At 42.4% G+C, this 23,889-nt stretch overlaps 4 protein-coding genes across 5 annotated transcripts in view; 2 read left to right on the top strand and 2 right to left on the bottom strand.

Moving 5' to 3' along the window:
• Window positions 1-4,415, bottom strand: part of tecpr2 (tectonin beta-propeller repeat containing 2) — a 62,284-nt gene extending 57,869 nt beyond the window's left edge. The window contains exons 1-2 of one of the 2 annotated variants that reach the window (XM_041971387.1): window positions 3,955-4,415; window positions 464-567 (exon numbers count right to left, since the gene is read on the bottom strand). In XM_041971387.1, the coding sequence (XP_041827321.1) occupies window positions 464-544 (81 nt within the window). In that variant the 5' untranslated portion in view covers window positions 545-567; window positions 3,955-4,415. Of the gene's footprint in view, window positions 1-463; window positions 588-3,954 lie in introns of both variants that reach the window. The other variant, XM_041971386.1, reaches the window with a different exon arrangement.
• A 277-nt stretch (window positions 4,416-4,692) lies between these two features.
• znf839 (zinc finger protein 839) lies at window positions 4,693-16,393 on the top strand. The gene is made up of 10 exons (XM_041972508.1): window positions 4,693-5,668; window positions 6,754-7,812; window positions 9,719-9,856; window positions 9,930-10,043; window positions 10,116-10,208; window positions 13,298-13,444; window positions 13,521-13,625; window positions 14,993-15,074; window positions 15,167-15,278; window positions 15,352-16,393. The coding sequence occupies exons 1-10, from the start codon at window positions 4,913-4,915 to the stop codon at window positions 15,866-15,868; spliced, it is 3,123 nt and encodes a 1,040-aa protein (XP_041828442.1). The 5' UTR covers window positions 4,693-4,912; the 3' UTR covers window positions 15,869-16,393.
• Window positions 13,854-23,889, top strand: part of ntmt1 (N-terminal Xaa-Pro-Lys N-methyltransferase 1) — a 28,275-nt gene continuing 18,239 nt past the window's right edge. The window contains exon 1 of the mRNA XM_041972513.1: window positions 13,854-13,859. The gene's annotated coding sequence lies outside the window, so the exon portion shown is untranslated. The remainder of the gene's footprint in view (window positions 13,860-23,889) is intronic.
• On the bottom strand, window positions 16,465-21,147 carry LOC121631525 (cyclin-dependent kinase 2 interacting protein). Its single transcript, XM_041972520.1, has 5 exons — window positions 21,055-21,147; window positions 19,768-19,930; window positions 19,081-19,189; window positions 18,534-18,663; window positions 16,465-16,796 (listed from the first exon to the last, which is right to left on the bottom strand). Exons 1-5 carry the CDS (start codon window positions 21,059-21,061, stop codon window positions 16,594-16,596), a joined length of 612 nt encoding a protein of 203 aa, XP_041828454.1. The 5' UTR covers window positions 21,062-21,147; the 3' UTR covers window positions 16,465-16,593.

Raw genomic sequence — 23,889 nt, forward strand, 5'->3', positions numbered from 1 at the left:
ACTCTGGTTCTTCTCTAGGTAAGGTCAGGTAATGGGTTTGTACTTTAACTCAGGTTCTTCTCTAGATAAGGTCAGGTAATGGGTTTGTACTTTAAATCAGGTTCTTCTCTAGATAAGATCAGGTAATGTGTTTGTACTTTAACTCTGGTTTTTCTCTAGATAAGGTCTGGTAATGGGTTTGTACTTTAACTCAGGTTCTTTTCTAGATAAGGTCAGGTAATGGGTTTGTACTTTAACTCTGGTTCTTCTCTAGGTAAGGTGGTGAACAGAGGAGAACCACTCGAGCAAGGCCCTTAACCCACCGAGGGCTCCCTGGGCGCTGGAATATTGCAGCCCACTGCTCCTAGTGAATGTAAGTAGTGATGCGTCGAATGCAGAAGACTAATTATGGTATGCGTGATATTTACTGACAAATATAGAGTTCTTTTTCTTTTTGAGGTAAGATCTGGTAACGGGTCAGTACCTTGGCTGGGATCGCATTCAGGAGGTAGTAGAGTGGACAGAACTCCCTCAGGATAGACAGGGAGGTCGGCTGTGTTGCCATGATGCACCTGGACTCCAGAGTTCCTGAAAGTGAATTCAGATCCCTGTTAAGAAAAATAAAAAACTAGGAAGTTCTAACGCATCAGTGAACATAATCTCCTTGTTGCCACGACCAAACAGGAAATGCCAAGATAACAAATCATTTCACAGCTGTGGTGTTCATGGGTGAAGTGTTGCAGTGTCCTTCCCCTCTCCATGTTGGTCAGAAACGACCAACCAAAGTTAGAAAATTCTGACCTGCAGACTGTTAACATCAAGATTGTTCCAAGGAATAACTCTCTAGGCCTCCAACACAGATGAAACTTGACCAATCAGATGTGATTAGACTTAAACATCATTATATCATTTGTCTCCTTTCTGTTATAGACCAAGAACCACAGGCCAGAAAAGTAGATCGTCGTAATGAACATATACAATTCTCCTTATTTGGAATGATAAATGTTCATGTGCCATTGTAAATTAGTTCTGGATTGTAGATTGCACAGTGAAACAGGTTACTCTGTTTTATCCTATTTCTCTTATTATCATGTTATTCTAAAACGTCTCAACATAATGTCCTAATCTGAAATTATACTTGCTTTAAACTTTACACTCATTTGATTTAATGTGTCATTAACCTTTTCTTTTAATTGGGTTAAATGGAAATGCAATACTCTATTCAGATTTGAAAGGTGAGAAGAGATGAAGAATTTAGGGCTTATATATTTTTATCCTGATGTAAAACCTTCGGCCTGCTGCTGACTCTGGTATCCGGAAGCAGCCTCTGATTGACTAGTCTGGCTTTACCAGTAGCTCTGTTGAAAATCATTCTCCTCTCTGAAAAGTTTACTTTAGTATTCGTCTTGTCCTCATTTCGTACTTGTCTTCTTTTGGTCTTTTTCATTCACTTTATTATTTTCTTCGTGTTAAGTGCGTACCTACCTTGTTCAAGCCAAACTGTATTCGATCTTATTTTTAGAACTATGTTATATAAAAATCTTTAAGTAAAAACCTGCGCCTTTATCTATTCATTAAGTTTAATAGTTTCGCAAACTTAAGAGTTCAGCATAACTTTTTAATCTGGCCAGCGATAACTACAATCTACTTCTCAAGAGAGTGTTCGACTTCAATGGATCAACTCAGCCTTTCCAGAACCAACAAATCCTGCAAAGATCCAGGACAAGTGAAGCCGAACCGCAGCTCGACCATCAAAGGATTTCCACCTGAGCTCGAGGCGAGCCTGGAGCCAATGCTACCTGACAAACGGACAAACAGATGAGTAAAGTAACCCAAGGAAATGGTTGATGTCGACAGTTATTTAGAATAATTCACCTGTGGCTCCCAGCCTAAATTTATATATACACCCACAAGTTCCGAATTACCCATCTCTCTTTTGCGCATCCCTCTCTCATCTCAAAGTAATTCATCATCTCGTTATTCGATTTAAGTTAATTATCTATTTCCCAATTAAATAATATCTTTTTATTTATGCTCCTTGTCTTACTTTTCATAATTCATGATAATCTGTATTTATCCATCATCTGTAATTAAATCCTAGTTTTACTATAAAGTGGTTGTGATTTCCGTCACTCTTCATTAGGTAATTTCTGAAAACAAGCACAACCACACAGCCTTGAAATAAATTTGCTATTTTATAGTACATTTAAATGATCCTCTTTTGGGCGGAGAGGTGGTGCCCCGACAAAAACAAATTCATATTTTAGCGTTGCCTGGCTAACTCCTGTCCTTTGGTATAAATTAAGTTAACTAGTCCCGGTGACTGGTTGAACAAATTATTGCTGTGGGCGTGGACTTTTAATCAAGTAAACTTTGAATTTAAAAGAGGACAAATTCTAGATTAATAATTTAATACTTGGCCCATATCAAAGCAGGTTAGCTGTAGAATGCCATTAAAATGAAGTATTTTCCTTTACTATAAGAAAAAAAATTGTCTACATTTAAAATCGGATCCAGCGGATAACAACTGACCGACAAATTTAAAGAAAAAAGAACATTTCATTTATGAATAGCAAAGTGAATCTTTTAATCTCAACCAATATTAAGACTTTACAAGTAAATGACTGTCTGAGGTCGGGATCAGTTAATATCACTGTTAAAGTTCTTTGATTATGAGAGATATGTTCAGCAAGGTGGATGATATTTCCCACATAACACAGATGCTCAGCCCAGATGTTTTCATCAGGCTCTTAACACTTGAAAAACGTCTACATTCCAGTTGAATAGGAGCTGTGGTGGACCGCTCAGTAACAAACCCGCACAGGTACTTTAAATAAGTTCATTTCAGAGAATGGGTACCAGAACTCAACCAAACTGATCCTGGTTTATTTTATATCTAACTCGACACTGGCATCTGCCAGGCTGCTGATGAGGCCGGGGTCTGTCTCCTCCTGGTCCGTGCCCTTCCTCTTTACAAAATTTCCCTTTCTTTTCATTCTTATATCTTCCTATACAAAATCAGACAGGTTACAGGACATATTTCTTCACATTTTCATGCTGTAACTTCTATAAAATTAAAAAGCAGCCTTGCTAACCTGTTTAAATGAAACTAGATCATGTAGCTCTAGCTTAGTCTGCGCTAAGTAATGTGGATATTGAGGTTCTCTTTGAGCATCTTTCTAGCTGCTTTTCAGCTCCAAAACTAAAAAAATATATGGTTTCCAATGTACTGGTGTAGTGAAACTGATGATCCATGTGTCGGACATTTCTGTCCTCCTCCAGTGACCTGTCCATCACCTGTGGTGGCGCCTGGGATGTCCAATCAGATTTCAGAGGTGACCAGCGCTAACCAGCCCCCAACCACACACCACCTCCACCCTGCTGGACGGAGCTAACAACGTAAATAAGTAAATAAGTAACTATAGTTATCAGACTGCGCGTCTGGTTACTATCTGGTGTTTTTTACTAGAACAATGATAAAAACGAAGAAACGTTTCACTCAATGAAGTTTGGAATAAGGACAGCCATGTTTGTTATTGTTCACGATCAGCTGGATCTTCAACACACGTCTTTAAAAACAACCCTCACACTTTAAAACGACACACAGGTGCTCTCACTGCAGGTAAACACTGACGTCACAGAAAGCGTATCTGCAGTCTGTAGCACGAGGACCGGAAACGGTCAGACCGAACAAACCTAAAAATCCTGAAAATTAACCGATTTATCTGAATGTGGGAGCTACAACACACACCCGGAACGAAAAAGATCTCTTCCTTAACGTGTAAAATTATCTCTTCATGCTCGACATTCAGCGCACACCAGCCCAGATTTAACCAGCTGTTCATTAGGAGAAGAGACTTTGGCAGGTTGATGGTGGGTCTACATTCCGGAGTAGAGGATGACAGACGCCATAAAAACATGGAACAAACATGGAGCTGTTCACCAAACGTCCCGTGTAGCTAGCATCTTGCTAACCTGTTAGCAGAAAAACCTCATCAGGAGGAGGTCCACGATACCAACTGAGAGCTGGATCCGATCAAAGGTGTCCTCAGAGGTTTGTCCAGATTATTCTGTTGCAGCTGGATGATGTATAAGCGCGGACAGGTGACATCGCCCTGTGGGTCTGACAGCTGTCTTACTGGAACTGGGTCTGGACCCAAACAGCGCCCCCTGCAGGCTAGACACAGAAAGCAGCTCCGCATCGCCTCTATTCCTTTATTTACTTATTTCTGAACATATCTTTTGGTGAGTTGTGCAGTTTGTGCTTACCCAAAGAAACAACAGTATAGTTTGTCCAAACTGCTGCTGAAAATCTGCTGTAACAATATTCCCTAATGAATGACAGGAGAGAGAAACTTGGTGACGGCTCTTTGGAAAACAGGGAAACTGGAGTCTTTCGTCCATTTAAATCCCTGTCACGTTGATACAGAACCGCTATGCTGATTAATTTAATGGTTTAACGTTATATTATTTTATTGCTTCTTCATACTATTTCATTAATAAAAAATTAATGTCTTACATGGATTGTTCATTTTGTTATTTGTCATCTTATTTATATAGAAACCATAAAACATAAAATAAAAAATATAACAACAACAACAACAACAACAATAATAATAATAATAACAATAATAATATAAACAGCCCGTTTGAACCTTCTGAATCCGGGTCGGAGGGGGATCCAGTCCAGGAAATGTGAGCTCCCGCTCTGACTGAAGCTACGCTAGGCTAGTTGAAAACGGGTCCCGCTTACCGTTACCTTCCAGCGGTACCGCCGGTTCCGTTAATGCTATTATTTCTTTTTGTTGAGCGGTATATGGGACCGAACACATAGTTCTGATATAGAACTGTTCGTGGTTCGGTGTTGTGGACAGGATATCAGGTGGACCGTATCCAGGCCCAGTGCCATCTAACCGTTACCCTTGCAGCCAAAATGGCGGACATCGAGGATGACAGCGGAGCGACCAGAACAATAACAACCACGGAACCGCCAGGGGTTCCACCTCAACCTCCTGCCGCCCAGTTCGGGACTCCTTTACCTTTACAGGCCGTCGCTGAGACAACAGGGCCCGGAGAACAAATACCGACAGCTCCCGCAGACCAGGACGTTCAGCTCGGAGATCGTTCGGAGCCCTCGGAGCCCGCGTCCTGCTCACAGGGCGGCCAGCCCCCTCAGAATGACCCGGTTGGTTCCGGAGTTCAGTTTGTGGACGGCTTACAGAGTAGTCCTGCGGAACAGAGCATATTGTTGGGCCCAGACTTCACTGAACTGAGCAGTACGACCATCATCTACGTGCAGCCGGACGGTAGCCTCGTGGAGGGTTCAGGACTGACAGCCGAGGAGCAGCAGGCCGTCCTTAACCAGCTCACCAAGCACCAGATCGTCCAGGTCTCCGAAACCGAGGCCGCACAGCTGCTCCAGCAGAGCCAGCTGCTTAAAACCATTCCAGTCCAAAACACGGCCCTGGACCCGAATCAACTGCAGCAGGTTATTAACCAAGTCACAAAGTCTCAGAATCAGGTCCACCAACCCCAGAAGGAGCCGGCCCAGACTCAACAGGGTCTGAAGCAGCAGAAGCAGATCCAGGTTCCTCAGCAGAACCTGAAACCCACGACCCAGACCAATGCGTCCCAGCAGCTGAAGACTGTGGCCCAACATGTTGCCATGCAGACCGGCACCTCAGTTCAGGTGGGTTAGATGAAATCAGTCCGGTTCATCTGGACTGTCCCAAACTGGTTCTGTTGGTTTTCCAACTCTGGTCCTGGTCACCAGAATTGATCAGCAAGCAGAACCCGACCTTAACTTTAACCATGTCAGCTGTTCTGTACACACACCTCACAGACTTCTGAAATCCTGGTTTCTTTAAACCTGGTCTGTACAGAAGCAGGCAGGATTAGTCAGTCCGGGATTTAGCTCAGGTTCAGTTCTCATGAAGGATGTGTTACCATGACAACTGATACTAAAAAGTGGATGTCCAGGTGAGGGATGAACAGAGGAGAAAGCTCCGCCTTCTGACCAGTCAGAGCAGGTCTGATGAGGCTGATGAATATCTAGCTGCCATGTTTTCTTATGTTCGTGTCCAACTCGGCATCAGATTATGTGTTCATATTGATCTCTAATTAATCTGATCATGTTCATTCAGACCTGCACAGTTCAGACTGTTGTTATTGATTATGATTGCACAACAGAAAATGTTTCTGGTTATTTCTGAATATATTTCTATCCTGTTTTTAAACATTTGGTGTTGGCAGAATGTAAGTTTTCGAAAACGGTTATCAACCATCATATCTCCCCGTTCTCCATTGACATGGCAGTGGATTTGATCAGATTATTGATTTATTGACAGCTTTCTATTTCTGTTGTCAGCTTTCCTTCCTGCTGCAGCTCCTCTGTTACTTTCACCCTGACAGAAATATAAAATTCTTGATTAGTTTCCAAAGTGAACACTGCATTGTTACAGGATTAATTAAACCAGATGACCTGGATCTATTGAACCTGCTACATTGTTCAGACGTCAGGAATGATCTTTTTTTTATCTGTGAACCATCATACAGAGGAAAAGCTGGTCCAAGTTCAGCTGAATACTTTCTTGATCCCAGAGGGAAAATGATAATGAGGAAAATATAGTTGTAGCCAGATGAAGAAGCCTCTGATTGAACAACTGCTATGGACATTTTTACCATTAACTCACAGTCTGAATCATGTTGCCTCTTCCTTTCATTAACTTTTATCCTGTTTCTTGGTTTCTGTCCACCTACTCGGAACCCATGAAGATCCAGATCCAGGTTCCTCCCAATCAGGACAAGAAGTCTGGTGCTGGTCCCCAGCAGAAAGTTGTGGCACTCAGCCATCCACAGGTGAAACTGTCTGCTAATGGCAGCGTGGGTAACGCTCAGATCATCCACATCCAGCCTGTGGTCAGTCAGCAGGGTCAACAGTTCTTCCTGCAGCAGAATCCAGGAGACCCTCCTATTCAGCTGCTGCTGCAGACCCCCACTCCTGTTGTCGGATCTCTGCTCCCGTTGGTCAACAAGCTAGCAGGTTCCACCTCCAGTCCAGGTCAGAAACCTGCTGCATTCTCCGCCAAAGTCCCCATGACCTCTGCTGTAAAGAAAAGCGCCCCCTCAATCATTAAGGCCCCACCCCCTCCCTCACCTAAAACCATCACCATCCCCACAGTCAAACCCCCCCCTAATGGCACAGTAACCTCTGTCCGTAAAGGTCCAGATAAACCACCTGCAGTCATCACAGGGGTTCCGGTTCGGACTACCACAGCTGCCTTTGGCCGACCTGCTGCATTGACCACTCCCACCATCTCAAAGGACAAAGAGAAGGAGAGGAAGGTGAAGAAAAGGGAGAAGAAGGCAATTAAAGTCCAAACCAGGTCTGGTCGGGTTTCTAGACCGCCGAAATACAAAGCCAAGGACTACAAATTCATAAAGACCGAGGACCTGGCTGAAAGCCACCAGTCCGATTCTGATGACTACTCCGACATGAGCGTGGAGGAAGAGGAAGGGCCCGACCCCAACAACACCCCCTCCATCACCTATAGCCACAAATCCCGGTCGCATCGATGCCAGACTTGCGATAAGGCCTACATCGGCCTGGGAGGCCTGAACCGCCACTACAAATTAAATCCAACTCACGGAGAACCTGTTCCGATCCACGGAGAACCCGATGGGACCCACGGAGATCCAGATTCACCTGAAAACACCTCCAGCAACACACCTCGCCCTCAGACAGTCGACAGCCAATCAGACGAGGGAAGCTATGGTGCAGCGAGAGAGGAAGAGGAGGAAAAAGACACACCTGTCTCCACGGCAGCAAACAAAGTGAGACACCAATCAGAGCAGAGGAGGGAGGGAGGGAGGTTCTGTTGTCAACTTATGATTGACTGGTTACTAGATTCTTACTAATTGGTTACTGACTTGTTACTGCCTTGTTTATGACTGGTTACTGACTTGTTGCTGACTAGTTACGGAATTATAGATGACTGGTTACTGACTTTTACTGATTGGTTACCAGTGTTAGGCAGGTTACTGTCTAATTAATTTTAGTTACTAGTTACTTCTTGTAAAATGTAATGGTGTTAGTAATGGAATTACAGCATTATAAAAGTAATTAATTACTCAGAAAAGTAACTGCTCTGTTACTTAAAAAAATTCAAATATGTTCCCTTTAACAGAATTTCAAATTCATCTGCATGTCCATTTATTCAAAATAAAACCGAATATTAGATCTGAATGATTGAAATGGAAACCTAACAGAATAAATTACTAACAGAAAAATAATCAACGTTAATCTCCGGCTGCTGGAAGTCTCTGTCCTTTCCTAAGTAGAGGGACTTCTTGTGATTCTAACCACTTAAAGACACCATGAAAAAAGTTTGTTTCTAAATATGATAAACATTTCTCATAACGTTCTTGTCTTTTATCTCTGTGAGGGATAAGTGATGTCTGTGGTTCCAGATTAAAACTCTTTCTCTGTTTTCTCTGGACTCGCCGTATATGCGTCTCCTGGTCGTTTGTGTGTGTGGCTGTGACACTGACTGGGTCCGCGATGATCCGGGGAGAAGAATGACGAGCGGTGAGGAGGAATTTGTGAGAGTGTTAGCCAGTGGAGAGGAAACAAATGAGGCCTGCATCATTCAGGGTGAAACTGGTCATAAAGTGATAAAACGTTAATAATAAAGCCATAATTTTGTAGGCATTTTTTTCAGGCTGTAGTTTGCAGCGTGCAACAGTGTCCATTGGAGGTCTCTTAATTAACACAGGACAATTAGTTGGAGTGGAACAAAACTTTGTTGCCTAAAGCAGCTGAGAAAAATAATAAAATCAGCAGAATTTGTTTGAGTTATCATTAATGCAAAGTTATCTACTGAACAAATAAAGGCCAAACATCAACATTATTTATCAGGTTGGAACATTTTCTACATTAATCAGAAAGCTGACTGATTTGTTTGTTCCGTGGTTAAAACGGGTGTTCTCATTGATCAAGCCGTCGGATCTGAGCGGGTCATCTGTCTGATCACAACACGGTGGTCACAACACGGCAACTCTTCCACCGAGTGTATTCTCCAGTTTCAGCCGTATCACTCCGCCTCCTCTCCACTGTGTGAAATATAGTCCAAACAAATGTGGAGCTTATGTTCACCCAAAACAAAAACTAGTCTAATCTTTTTTTTCTTGTTACTGACTGGTTACTGACTTGTTACTCAATTGTTGCTGACTAGATACTAAGTTGTTACTAACTGGTTTTTGACTTGTTGCTGACTGGTTGCTGACTTGTCTCAGGTCACTGATTTTTTTACTAATTGGTTTTGTAGCTGACTGGTTAGTTAGTTGTTGGTGACTTGTTACTGATTAGTTACAGACTTAATTGGTGACTGGTTACTGACTTGTTTCTCAATAGTTAGACTGGTAATTGACCTGTTTCTGACTGCTCACTGACTGGTTACTGCCTTGTTTATGACTGGTTACTGACTTGCTACTGATTGTTTACTGACTTGTTGCTGACTTGTCTCTGACTGGATACTGACCGGTTACTGACTTGTTACTGATTAGTTTCTGACTGGTTTCTTACTGGCTACCAACTTTTTTACCAACTGGTTAATGACCCTTAGTAATCTTCTACTTTTCAGCTGTGTAGTCTGTTGACTCATTTTGACTTGGATCAGTTCTTGAGCAGACTACCTAGTTCTGGTTCTGTACTGGCTTAGTTAACGCTGTGTGTCATTAGGCAGACGGGGGTCCAGCTGCATCTGTTGGACTCAGAGGTCTTCATCACAGAGGGCCAGGCCGTCCCAGGGGCCGAGGCCGAGGCAGAGGAAGAGGACGTGGTCGAGGTCGGGGTCGATCTCTGGGACCACCTCCTAAGGTTGGTGTGGTCTGTTCGTGGTACCAGAACCAGGTGTTTTTGCTGTTGAACATGATGGTGAATCTTCTCCTAGGTGACGATGGGGCTTATAACTCGACGGGGCCGTCGCGGTCGACCTCCCAAGCTCAGCGTCTCCACAACAGCTACAGAGCACCAGGCGGGGAGGCGACGAGACCGGCTGCAAGAGGTGAAAAACCAACCCGACTGACCTGCTGGCACAAAGATGTCGGCTGTGTTTTCACATCCTCCTTGTTTGCAGCTCGTGGAGCAGTGTGAGGATGAGGAGCTGATGGACATTGTTCTTCCTCGTTTAACTAAAGTGTTGAGTCTGTGGGAGCTGCTGCTGGCAAAGGTAAGATCTGCATGTATAACACAGAACACCCAGACACAAACTGGACCTAACTGGACCCAACCAATACTGTTGAAGATACTTTGGTTGAAACTGGACTGTAGCTGCAACAGTCTAACCTGGGCATCGAAAATGAGGTCTTCCTATGAGAGAAAGACCATTTTATGGTTCCCTTATAACAGGTCCACAATTATTTTTTAGTAGCTGCATTCTGCTACTGACACAGGAACAAAAGTGTTGTTTAATCTGCAGTTTGGATCAATTCTTACCAGATTACATCAATGGATTTCCAACAGATGATTCAGAATAATCAGGATTTTTTTTTTTTTTTGGGGGGAGAATTCTTCCTCAGGAGTCTGATCCATCTTTTCATTGACTGACTTTACCAAAAAATGGAGAGGAATTGATTATTCTTTATTTTTACTGCACAAATTTACAGTTTACACAAACATAAGTTTACACCATTTCAGAGCATAGATACATCTACAGTCTAGCTATAGCCTTGTTACTGTCTAGTTACAGTCCAGTAAGGATGCGCCTATACCAGTATAAAGGTATCAGTCCGATACTGTCTGCGTGTACTTGTGCTGAAATACAACAGAACCCAATACCAAAGTGAAAAACTTGGGCTGTTAATTAGATTAATCTGTGGAATTAATTATGACTGGACGATAATTCAATAGCAAAATATATTGATCAGTAGATGTGTAGTGCGTTAGAAAAAAAAACGGGTTGAATAAAAAGTTAATTAGAAAAACAGTTTTCCTTCCTTTTTCATTATAGCCTATCATGTAGCTTAATACTACAGTCATTACTTCCTCCCAACCAATCACAAATGCAGACCCAGGCACTTTCCGACACCAAGCTCCGCCCCTCTCAAACCACAACAGTGAGGATGTGCATTGCAAAAGATGACACAGCAAAAACAGGCTGAGGAAATTGTCATGAAGAAAGGAGGTCAGGGTGAGGAAAGAAATACCCCGTAGTGATGCTAGGCCGAGTTAGTTTAGTTCTTGTTGAGTGGTGTTTCTTTACATGGTAGCCTAGTCCTACCAGTTTCTGAGCTACCTAATGGACAGTTTCTACCGGGTCCGTGTGCGCTGCATTCCGGCTGTGTAGCAGCTTTTTTTCCGACTTTGCGGTACATCCTCTCACACCGAGAGTGCCCGCGAAGGCAGTCCGTATAGCTGGATCCACGAATTCACAAATCAGAAGAGAACTGGAGAATCTTATTTTCCGCTTCCAGGATAAACGTCTCATCATCCATAATGAAAAAAAAAACCCACATATTAGCATAATGTTTACATAGTTCAGAGATCGCAAATCTACACGGGGGCCTTTATTTTGAAATTTACCAGATGCTTTACACTGCTGCCGTGTCTGATTTCTTGTCTGGCCCCATCTAAACCGCTGTGCTTCACACCTCAGAGTTTGGCAAACTTGGCTACTGGCGCTATATTTAGCAAGTTTTCAGACCCATCTAGTGACAAATCTAGAGACTTTTTCTGGTGTTATTGGAGACTTTTGGAAACTGACATAAAAGTATGTTTACTTCTCAATGAGCAGTGTTTCCGCCTCCATAGCGCTCACAGCTGCAGTCAGAGCAGGAGACGTCCACCTCTGCTCCAGGACCAGACTGAAAATAACGTGGCAGATCCCACCCTGGCTTACCATCAGATATTGATGTGTATTAATGAAGAGTGTGGACGAAAATGTTTAAAATGTTAAAAGTTCTTTAACATGTTGTAGACTCTTGATTAGAGAACAGCTGGAGCTGCTAGTTAAAGTACTTAAAATGACACTTCAACTTCAGGTCTGTTCAGTTTTGGGTCAGGGATATTTTCTTTTTCTACTGTGTGGGATTGAAATGCAATTAAATGCATTTTTCCAGACATTACCAGAGCTTGAGTTTTCAGTATTAATGTCTATGTCTTTTATTCGATTCAGTCGTCCACTAAAATCCATTTAAAATAAAAATGTTGCTTCTTAGGGAAAATATTGTTATGCGATTAAAATGTGATTAATTAAGATTAATTGATTACAGGGCTGCACAGTTGTGTGGTGGTTAGCACCGCGGCATCAGCAAGAGGTGGCCTTTCTGTGTAGAGTTTCCATGTTCTATATTATAAATAAAGTTTGATTTGATCTATAGCTCAGCTATGGTCTGGCTACAGTCCACTTACAAACAATCTACCGTACAGCTACTGTCCACTTATAGACCAGCTACAGTCCAATAACAAACCAGCTACATTCCAGTTATGGTCCAGTTACGGGCTAGTTACAGTATAATTACAGTAACTCTTTAGTCCTCCATCCTGAACTCAGCCAGATCCCAGCAGAGAGGAAAACCTCCTTTTTGCTCTGACTCTGGATGTCTTGAACATGCTGGTTACGTGTAAGCTGATCCGGATGGCCTCCACAGCCCTAGGGTTGGTACCAGCAGGGCAGTGGGTTCTGGAGCTTTGATGGTGGAAACAGAAGAATCTTTAAGATTCAATGGGGCTTGGTCATTAAGAGCTTTTATATGTGAAGAGAAGAAGTTTAAATTCTGTTCTAGATTTAACAGGGAGTCGATGAAGAAGATAAAGCTGGAAAAAGTATGATCTCTGCTGATCATTTTCATCACAACCCTTGTTGCAAGATTTTAGATCTAATATTTTGTTGGACTGACTTTAGCTTTAGTTGCATTAATTTTTCATCAAGGTGATGGGAGAGTCCGACCACTGCACAAAGCCTTCTCCCACACATCCCAAAGATTCTCCATGGGGTTCAGGTCTGGACTCTGTGGTGGCCAATCCATGTGTGAAAATGATGTCTCCTGTTCCCTAAACAACTCTCACAGTCTGAGCCTGTTAATCTTGGTGTTGTCATCTTGGAATATGGCTGTGCCATCAGGGAAGATGGAATAACCTGCTCATTCAGCTATTCAGGTATCAGCTGATCTAGACCTAGCTGAACCTAGACCTGCAGCAGATCATAGACTGCCCCCACAGGCTTGTACAGAAGACACAGACATGATGGCTGCTGTGTCGCTTGGTAGAGACCTATCAGATAAAATCCTTCCCTCAGATTATGTTTTCTGGATGTTTCAGGTGGAGCGTGGTGGTCCAACTCATTCTCACTTTCCAGACATTTACCATGAGTTTGAGTCCCTGCAGGCTCATGTAAGACAAGCAGCTCAGGACTACATCAGCAGTCCACATGGTGGAGTCAGTCCTCTGGAGGTTAGGAACATCGAGGTGAGAACATCTGGAAGCTTCAGTTGCAGGTGATATTAAGGAGTCCACAGCTAATACAGCTTTTGTTCTGTTTCAGGTGGCCCGGTCTTTGGGGATCCTGGATGAAGTGAACAGGATGAAGGTTGTTCCCGGAGCATCTCCCAGTTCCAGTCTGGCCAATAAGAACGTCCGATACTTGGGGGTAAACATACTGTCAGTGGGAGAGGGGTTTTGTTTGGATCTGGATCAAGTTCAGATCCACATCTGGTACTGGAAGCTTCATCACATTGATGGGTTGTGCACCCAATCGTCGTGCACGTGCTGCATGTGCCAGTAAACATGTTGTTTGAATAAACAAACAAACATGCATCATCTAGTACAACCTGTACTGTTGGAACAGGTCTCAGTCTGTACCCAGAACTCAGACTGGAGCTCAGTCTGGACCTAGAACTTAGTCTGGACCAAGCGGCAACCTCCGGTGAATGAAATGCGAGGCCTATGTTCATCAAAGCCTGCTACAAAAATCCATTTTAGGATTAATAGGTCAAGTTTACCTTCATGATAACTGTGAGGGGGGTGAATTTTTTTCTAACTCATCCGTTTGGATGTTATTTAATCTTGAAATTCGGCATAATTAGGGGCGTGTCCTTTTGATTGGCATGTATCCAATATCCGCAGCAAGAAGGGAGAGTACAGCACAAACGCAGCTAACAGTGTGCCTTAGCTTTAGCCCACCTACCTTAATTACCCGGTTAACTCACATTCGATCCGAGTTGGCTCAGTTAGCTCTTAGCTACAGGCAGTTCGGAGTTTGATAGATGTCAATCATCCACCCTCACGCTCACAGCCCCCCTCTGAGCTCCGCCACTTTGTCCATTTTTGTATTTTCTGGGAGCGACGGCAGGTGTGACGCTACCAAGATGGCGATGGTAGAAACCGCCCAACGAACTTCACTTTTGGTCTTCAGAATCCTACGGGTGACGTCATGGAGGCTCCGTCCATCTTTTATATACAGTCTATGGTCTGGAACCAGAACTCACATTTACTTATTCTTCCTCTCTTTCAGGGCTACTATATAATGACGCTATAGATGTGTCCCGATTCAAGGTCTGCACACTTTGGATTGTGCAGACTACGTAGGAGAGTGTCCTCCGTAGCCTCCACACTTCGAAGTACGCTTAACGTTCGTGAACTGGGACAGCCTACCTAGCCAACAAGAATTTCCCATAGCAACAACACAGGACGTTGAATCACTTAAACCTCTGAAATTACTCATAGGACACTTCAGTGGACATTAAAACCGACCGGTAACACCGACAGTAAAAAAAAAAAAAAAAGCACGGTCTGAGGCGCTGTTGTTTTCCAGCCGGTACACACATCATTAACTCCTTAAAAATCCACGAATATCAAATATTATAGAATTTTAATGTCACCATTTAACAAACATGCTTTTAATGTACTTTGTTTTGTAACGTTTCTGCTGTTGAGTTTCCTGGAAGGCACTCTAAAAAATGTATTTCATTATTATTTATTGTTATTATTATTATTCAGTCTGGAACTTTGTTTCAGAACTCCAAGATGTTGCCGCCATCTAAGAGATTTAAGATGGAGAACAGTATTCACCACAACGGCACTGAATCACCTCAGACAGGTACTGACATTGACCCACATCACTCTAACGGACCATCACAGATGGTTCTGGTTCTGCTGAGCCGGGTTCAGATATCTCTTTGTCTCTGTCAGGTGGTTCTGCAGCGCCCTCCATCACAGCTGTGAAATCCTGCTCCGTCTCCGTGTCTCCTCTGGTCATTCCCAGAGGATCCAAACTGAACCCGGCTGCCGGTTCTGGACCCAGGTGAGTTTATCAGTCCTGCATCTGGACCTGACTGGTCTGCTGAGGTCTTACTGTGTTTCTCCTGCTCCTCCAGTTCCTCCCCCACCCCCATCCAGACTCTGCCCACATCCACCCATGTGGAGGCGGGTCCAACTGAGGACCAGGAAGACAGGTCTCTGCTGGTACCGGACCGGGTCTTGCACACCACGGATGACACAGTCCAGATGACAGAGATGGAGAACACTCTGCATTCAGTTTCTGAGAGTACCACAGACATAACAACACTAGATTCTGGATCTGTTCAGACACTCGAGTCCAGTCTGAGCCAGTCCACAGCTTACCCCCAGCTCCAGCAGAGAGACCCGTCCCAGTCCGGATCTGGCACTGCAGAACCATTTGAGTCCAAGGAGCTGCAGGAGGGCCAGGAGATCTACATCCAGACCGAAGGTCTGACAGTCCAGCTGGCAGAACCGGGATCAGATGGGATTGTCATTGTGAACGGACCAGATGGGACCACTATGCACATCCAGACCCCTGAGGGAGTCCCTCTGGAGGCAGTCCAGGCTCTGCTAGGTATCGAGGCATCAGATGGACCAAAAACCCAACCATGAACCCAGGTTAGGACCAGGCAGAACCAGAACCTTGTCTGAGACACCTCCTACAGAACATCACACTTTTAAGGTGAACCTGACTTTTTAGATCTGATCCGGTCTGTTCTGGTTCAGAATGAAGTTTCTCATTTAAACCGGTTTCTCAGAAGTCCTTTTGGTTTTCTAATTTCTTGATGTTCTGGTTTCTGATCAGAACTGTGTTGCGGACCTGATGACCTCTTTGAGCTTCTGGACTAAGCGGTGACCAGCCAGGATCAGCTCGTTTGATTGGCTCTCTGCTGTGATGTCATCAGCAGCTGCTGTTTGTTTGTAAACATGTTTTCTTTCTTTGGACGTAAACTGGAGGATTATTGGTTGTTTATATGTAGATAAACATGAACAAGAGTTGCACTATTTTATTACTTTTTATAAGACTTGCATAAATGTTTTTGAGCTGGAACATTTGGGAGTTAATGTGAAGAACTTGAAGAGTTTGGAGGAATTTTTTGGAGTGCAGAATGCATTAAACACATGTGTCATACCCGACTGCGTTTGGTGGTTCTGGTCCCAGAAACCAGTTCAGGATTCCTTCCTGACCAATAAAAACTGAAATGACGTCAACGTTAAAACATTTTATTTCATGTCAAACAGAAACATTTAAGAGATTTTACATAAAACAGATGTTTCAGTCGTAGCTTGGCCAGAACCTGGACCTAGACCTGGACTGGATCCTACTGACGACTGACTCACAGTGGTCGGTGGCCCGTCTCCAGCAGCAGAGCTTCTAGTGTCAGTCTGATCTGGGTATGGATGTAAGGCTGGTGCAGCCAGCAGGACAGGAAGAGCATGCACAGGTCAGAGGTTGCGGTGTGGCCCACTTCCTGTACGATGGTCTGCTTCAACCTCAGCTCCTGTCTGAAGGCGGCCAGCAGAACCCAGCAGGACTCATCTGAAACACCGCAGGTCACAGATCAATGGAGACATTTGCAGACTGGTCGACATGGTGATATTGCCATGGTAACAGATATTGCCACGGCAGCTGATGGTGGCATCAGTGTCCACAGTCTAACTGAAAGACAACCTGTCTACACACAGAAGTTCCTGCTAGTCACATGACCAGAACAGTAAAGAGGAAGTATGCGCATAAAGAGTTTTGAACAGCTTCATTGATTTATATAAAAAAAGTAAGTGCTGTGGGGACATCCCATGATGCACTGGGCTCTTCTCTACTGTTTTACTCTGAGTGTATTAAAAGAAAGAAGGGTGGTGACGTGAGTTAAGCCTGGTACACACAACGATTTTTTGGGCAGTTTTTGTCTCGATTTAGCCTCTTCCCGACCTCAGATGACAAACGCCCGATCATCGTGAGATTTCCCTGTCCAGTCATCATTTGATCTGTGGTGTGTTACGAGCTGATTTGTCCAGATAATCCACTCCGAAACGGGTTGTAGCCGAGAATTAGGAACATTGAACATGTTCAATATCACAGAGCCGATTTCTGAAGAATGCAGACGACTCGTGCATTGTGACTGTGTGGATGGTGACATGGCACAGAATGTAGCCAATCAGAGCGAGCTGGTTGGGGAACAAGGAAGTAAATAAAGTTCGTGTTCACGCCGTCTCCAGTCTGTTATTTTTTTCAGTTCTGGCTTTTTCTGTTAACAGTAGTCCCAAGACCACCATCATTCCCTCGTCCTATATATCCCCTTCCATGCTGTGTGTTGTGTTTTCTGGTTGTTGCTATGTTTCTTCTTTGTTTTTTGCCGGTTGTTGCTATGTTTGTTCTTCGTTTTTTGCCGGTTGTTGCTATGTTTCTTCTTCGTTTTTTGCCGGTTGTTGCTATGTTTCTTCTTCGTTTTTTGCCGGTTGTTGCTATGTTTCTTCTTCGTTTTTTGCCGGTTGTTGCTATGTTTCTTCTTCGTTTTTTTGCCGGTTGTTGCTATGTTTCTTCTTCGTTTTTTGCTGGTTGTTGCTATGTTTGTTCTTCGTTTTTTGCTGGTTGTTGCTATGTTTGTTCTTCGTTTTTTGGCGGTTGTTGCTATGTTTCTTCTTCTTCGTTTTTTGCCGGTTGTTGCTATGTTTCTTCTTCGTTTTTTGCCGGTTGTTGCTATGTTTGTTCTTCGTTTTTTGCCGGTTGTTGCTATGTTTCTTCTTCGTTTTTTGCTGGTTGTTGCTATGTTTGTTCTTCGTTTTTTGCTGGTTGTTGCTATGTTTGTTCTTCGTTTTTTGGCGGTTGTTGCTATGTTTCTTCTTCTTCGTTTTTTGCCGGTTGTTGCTATGTTTCTTCTTCGTTTTTTGCTGGTTGTTGCTATGTTTGTTCTTCGTTTTTTGCCGGTTGTTGCTATGTTTCTTCTTCGTTTTTTGGCGGTTGTTGCTATGTTTCTTCTTCGTTTTTTGCCGGGTGTTGCTATGTTTCTTCTTCGTTTTTTGCCGGTTGTTGCTGTGGTTGTTCTTCTATGTTTCGACGGTTGTCCAGCTCGGAGGAATAGATTGTAGATGAGTTGGGGACAGCATCGTTATGTCCGTGTTGTTCTGTGATTAGATTATCGGCACACAGTACGATCAAAACTGTTCAATGCCTGATTTTTTTATCTTCACGTGTGAGGTCTTGAACCGATAAAAAATCTCGTAAGGTTTAAAAAAAACTGTTGTGTGAATACCAGGCTTTAGGTGTTGGTAGACTAACCAAACTGTTTGGTGATCCAACTGTGGAACAGAGGAACCGTTCTTCCTTCAGGACCGAAATTAAACTCCTCCAGTTCCTGAATGCCTCGCTGTGATGTCATCAGACGCTCCATCTTCTTCACCACAGCAACCTGATCAGAAGACATTTTTTCGATGTTTCAGCATCACAGACTGAACGTGAAACCAGCAGTTTTACATCTACTGCAATGTTTATCCCACCTAACGCTGGCAGGAACGGACTAAATATCAGAACCAGGAAGAAAATCCTGACTCTGTCTTCCTGATATTATCCTGAAGCTTCAATCTGGAGTTTTCCATACATGTGAATCCAGTGATGGTGATTAGTAAAATCACCTTCTGGAGTCTCAGACCTCTTCTACACCAAACTGATGTTAACAAGCAGCAATGTTAAACCATAGTTAGGTCTGGCTTGGTGACGCTCATCCATCTACTCACAACCAGACACTTTTAATCACAGTCTTCCCCCTGAGATCAGATTATTTTCCCTCAAACAGGTTTAAGGAAATCTCAGTTAAAACAAACATCACCATTCGGTCAATGATGTCCTGGAGTTTGCAGCATTCATCTTGGAGCTCTGGAGAGTATGATGATGACGAGGATGATGATGAAGAGTCAAGCAACTGGTCACTCTGGGAACTGGAGCAGAGAAAACCTGTTCACAGTACTTAGCAGAGGTCTGGTATGTGATCATATCACTGCAGCATCAGGTAAACAACTATAAATAGATAAGAATTAAATGGATAAATAAACAGAAAAATACATGAACTGAATCTTCCTGCTCTGAGTCAATGAAGCTGACGCCTGATTGGTCGTAATCCACCAAGGACATCAGGCGTCAGCTGACCCAGATTCTGGTTCTGTTGTGCAGAAAACTTCCTGTTTACACTAGTAAATTCTGGGAGCTTTTCTCAAGAAATTCCAGAACAGATTCATCCCACAGCCCATTCTGGAGCGGTTTCCCTGGCTAAGCAGCTGGTTCAGAAATATTCTAATAAATGCTGAACTGATGTTCTTCGTCTTTGTTCAAATGTGAGGATCTAACGAAAACAAGAATGTCAAAACATCCAGTATTCCTCTCCTACTTATGTATCTGGAGTAAAAAAAACATCTGGGATGACTGGAAGACCTTCATCTCTGTGGAAACATGGGAAAAACCAGAAGGAAGTCTGCAGGATTCCGAATGAGGGAAGTCTGAGATTCTTGAAGAAACTCACCGTCTCATGTTGACGATGTTCGTCGCCACACTGAACCCTTCCTCGTTTAGCTTGTCCCACCTCATCATCAGGTTGTGCCAGTCGGCCGCATTGTCCTTGATCTTCCGAGCACTTCCTGTGACAGCAGAGCACTTCCTGTTTGATGAGCTCACCGTGATGTCACCTGAGAACAGTCACGTTATCTTTTATTCTCATTTCATGCAGGAGGCGTGGATACAAACACAGCTGCTCAGTTAACTGGTTTTTAAATGGGTTAAATGTGAGGATTTTCCCAGTGAAGTCAGACTAATCTGGTCTGAACTCAGATGTGTTTCCGTCTCTGCAGGTGAAGAAAGAAGATCCTGAAAATAATCCTACTTCATACGGAAACAGAAGCTTTAGCTGCTGCTTCTCATGTTGCTTCAGAACAGATTAAACAGAAAAAACAATCTCTGTGGGATATCTACAGGTTTTACATAAACCAGTATTCCCACTACGGGTCCACTGAGTTAGGAACTGGATCAGAATGAGGATCAGGATCAGGCTGCTTCACTGCTTCTCGTTCAGCGTTTCCTCAGATTTTACCAAACATTCCCAAACACCAAGCTGACCTCAGTAACCGGATCAGTAAACTGTTTTTTTTTTTTTTTTTTGTTTTTTTTTTTTTTCCAGAACTGGGTTCTGATTTTTTTCCTCAAACCATAAGATTGCTCAGGAATATCAGGACCATGTGACCATGTGATCTACATAATTCCTTCACCTGATCCCGGTCACATGACATCCAGGTGGACTGTAGTTTTTGGTTCCAACGTAAAAACAAACCTGTTTGTTATCAAGTAACCATCATCCTAACCGGAAGGCAGAGCTCGCCATGTCTGTTTTCCATCCAAACTGAACAATTTAATCTAAAACCACATCCAATTTTTCAAGGTAAAAAACGTTTTCTGGATCTGATTTCGCCAAATATGATTTATGAACTACCAGTTTCTCCTCTACGTCATCACCATCATCCGTAATGCGTAAAATAATACGTAATAACGTCAGCCGAAAAACGGCAGCTTTAACCGTGTTTATTTATTTATATTTATTTATTTATTTGTCTCCTGGAGGAGACCTCAGTACCGGGACATAGACCTACAAACCGGACTCCCTCAGTCCGCTGGGTCGTTCTGCAAGAACCAGAACTGAATTAACCGGAAATCAGATCCACGGTCTTTAAATGTATCATAAAAACAAGAAAATAGCTTCCGCTCCGGTTCTACACTTTTCTAAAGTATCAATAATCTGATCAGTCTGCAGATCACTCACCTTCCATGTGATCGATCTACAACCACGTGACCTTTTTTCTGGGTCTTTATTGGCGCTTGTAAACCAGCTGACTGACTCAATACTGCCACCTGCTGGACTGGAATGTCGGTCAGGGTGGGAAAGAAAGGGGGTAAATTCCTGAATAATTCCCATTTAACCTGTCAGGTAGAACACACACCCCTAACGGGTTAAACGGATCAGTGTGTCCCCACCTGGAATGGAAAACAGGTAATTATCTTTTCATCCATTTTGTCTCAGTCCTGTTTATTCATGCAAGATATTGTAAATATGTTCCTGTTGTTATTATTATTATTATATTAGTTGTAGTAATAGTAGTAGTAATCAGTGTTAAACTTCTGTTTCCATGATCTGATTTTAGTGGTTGTTTGGGAATTGTCACCTCAATTCCTTCACCTCTGACATGATCAGGAATCCACAGGAAACTCACCTATTTGTCTTTGTTCTGCAGTTTGTAAAGTAGCTGGTTTAGTCAACCCATTTAAACTAGTAATACCAGTTCAGCTGAGTAAACAGAGATAGCTTATTTTCTGGAGCAGAACATCCAGTTTCTGGGTGTTTGGGACTGTCAGAAATAAAATAAATATATTACTGAATGCCACTTTCAGTAAACGCACCATGAGGCACTTTAAAGTAGCGCTGTGTAACGAAAGGGAAGGTCAATGACAAATTTTTAATTTATCATTTAAAACTGTGTTTCTACTGATGTCTAATCATTTTACTAAAATAACTTATGTTTTTATTATTTCCTCTTAGAATGAACATTTTATATCTATTTGCAGTGGGTTCTCATGGTCCTCATACATGGCGGGGGGGAAGCCGACGACTCGTGCATTCTGACTGCATGGATGGTGACGTGATACGGAATGTAGCCAATCAGAGAGCGAGCTGGTTGGGGAACAAGGAAGTAAATAAAGTTCGTGTTCACGCCGTCTCCAGTCTGTTATTTTTTTCAGTTCAGGCTTTCTCTGTTAACAATAGTCCCAGGACCACCATCATTTCATCGTCATGTATATTCTCTTCCATGCTGTGTGTTGTGTTTTCCAATTGTTGCTATGTTTCTTCTTCGCTTTTTGCCGATTGTTGTTGTGGTTCTTCTACGTTTCAACGTCATTCCGGCTCGGAGGACTAGATTGTAGATGAGGTGCGGGACAGCATCGTTATGGGGGTGTTGTTCTGTGATTACATTTTCAGAGCAAACCACATATAGTACAATCAAAACTGATTTTTTTTTTTTTTATCTCCATGTATGATGTCTCGACCAGATAAAAAAAATCTCCTACGATTAAAAAAATCGTTGTGTGTGTACCAGGCCTTGATTTATTCATGGCACACTATACATTTCAGACACCAATATAAGAAAGGCTAAGTACATTTTTCCTATTCTTTATGGAAAAATTAAACTCATTAAATAATCACGACTGATTAAAGATTTTGTTAAAAGGATGCATTAGAACACTAGCTCTTGGGTCATTGGTCGGCACCATTAAAATGAATTGGTTGAAAACTTATTTTTCACATCTGATGCCATGTTGGAGGGCTGGATTTTCTTTAGAAATGTGATTTTCCAGATGAGCAAGATTCGTGTTAAGTTGTCAAATGTTTCCAAACAGAAATTATTATTACAGAAAACTTATTAAAAAACTGTAACAAATTTATTAAAGTAAATTTTAAACCATGTTGATGATTGCCAGATTAGACAAACAGCAGACTTTGAAACTCTCTTAGTGACTGAGAAAGCCCAGTCTAAATGTATAAAATGGTGAAATGTAGGGCCTGATGTAAAGGAAACATATTTTAAAATGAACATCCATCCAGTAAGAGAATTTTTAAATTGTAGATTTAAATTTGAGATGAATACGTGCTTCTTTGTTATGTTGCAGGAGAATCATAAGAACATTTTTCTTGCCCTCTGTCCAACATAAGAGATTGGCTCCCTCTTAAGATAAATAATGTTTAATCCTTTTAGCTTTATATTATGTTTCTGACACTATTAATATCATTTTATGGGGCAAATACCATCTACATTGTAGTAAATGAAGAAACAACAAACTTTTGCATTTTTTTTTAAAAAGAATTTCTTCCTGCGTGCACAATGATGTCATAGTCAGGCATAAGATTGGGGCTATTTAAAACTAGCAGACTTCCCATGCCTCAAATAATTCAGCTGGGGTTGCAATTCTGTTACACAAGTTCAATGGAGATGTACTAGACTCTTGTTTTTCAGAGGAAGGACGATGGATTATTCTAACCTTAAAAGTAAACAATGTCTTGTTTACCATTTGTAATGTAAATGGCCCAAACAGCAAAAAACTTCTATTGTGGACTATCCTCAAAACTCTCCAACTTAAAAATGAAATATAAAGACACATTCCTGGTCACTGGTGGAGATCTAAATGATGCTCCTGACAAAGAGATGGATCCATGGCCACCTGAACTGGATCTATCATCCAAAGTTAAGCCACCAGCTCCTAAAAGAAAAACTTCTTCTTTCTGATGCCTGGAGGTTGATGAACCCTCATGTCAAAGATTACACATGGAGTAATCCTACTCAAACTCTGCGCTCAAGAATCGATTTACGGTTAGTTTCATCTACAAGTATTCATTTCATTTATCATGTATCTCACTGTCACGCTGTCTGATCATTAGATGATATCTCTGAAACTGAAAGGATAAAAAGAGAAATTAAGAATTAGAGGATATTGGAAGTTAAATAATTCTCTGTTAGATGACAACGAATTTAAAAAAAACTATTGAGATACTTTCCAAGGACATTTTTGGTAAAGAAGATTTGAGTTCAACCCAAAAATGGGAATA

The sequence above is a fragment of the Melanotaenia boesemani genome, chromosome 20 (assembly GCF_017639745.1).
Source record: "Melanotaenia boesemani isolate fMelBoe1 chromosome 20, fMelBoe1.pri, whole genome shotgun sequence".
Lineage (NCBI taxonomy): Eukaryota > Metazoa > Chordata > Actinopteri > Atheriniformes > Melanotaeniidae > Melanotaenia > Melanotaenia boesemani.

Excerpts from the sequence above, each read along its gene's own strand:
- znf839 (XM_041972508.1), top strand. The coding sequence starts at position 4,913 with ATGGCGGACATCGAGGATGACAGCGGAGCGACCAGAACAATAACAACC. Across the intron at positions 13,445-13,520 it reads TGGAGGTTAGGAACATCGAG|GTGGCCCGGTCTTTGGGGAT; the intron begins GTGAGAACATCT and ends GTTCTGTTTCAG. Across the intron at positions 15,279-15,351 it reads GCTGCCGGTTCTGGACCCAG|TTCCTCCCCCACCCCCATCC; the intron begins GTGAGTTTATCA and ends CTGCTCCTCCAG.
- LOC121631525 (XM_041972520.1), bottom strand. Across the intron at positions 19,190-19,767 it reads AACATCGTCAACATGAGACG|TTCCCAGAGTGACCAGTTGC; the intron begins GTGAGTTTCTTC and ends TCTCTGCTCCAG. Across the intron at positions 18,664-19,080 it reads AGGACATCATTGACCGAATG|GTTGCTGTGGTGAAGAAGAT; the intron begins GTGATGTTTGTT and ends TCTTCTGATCAG.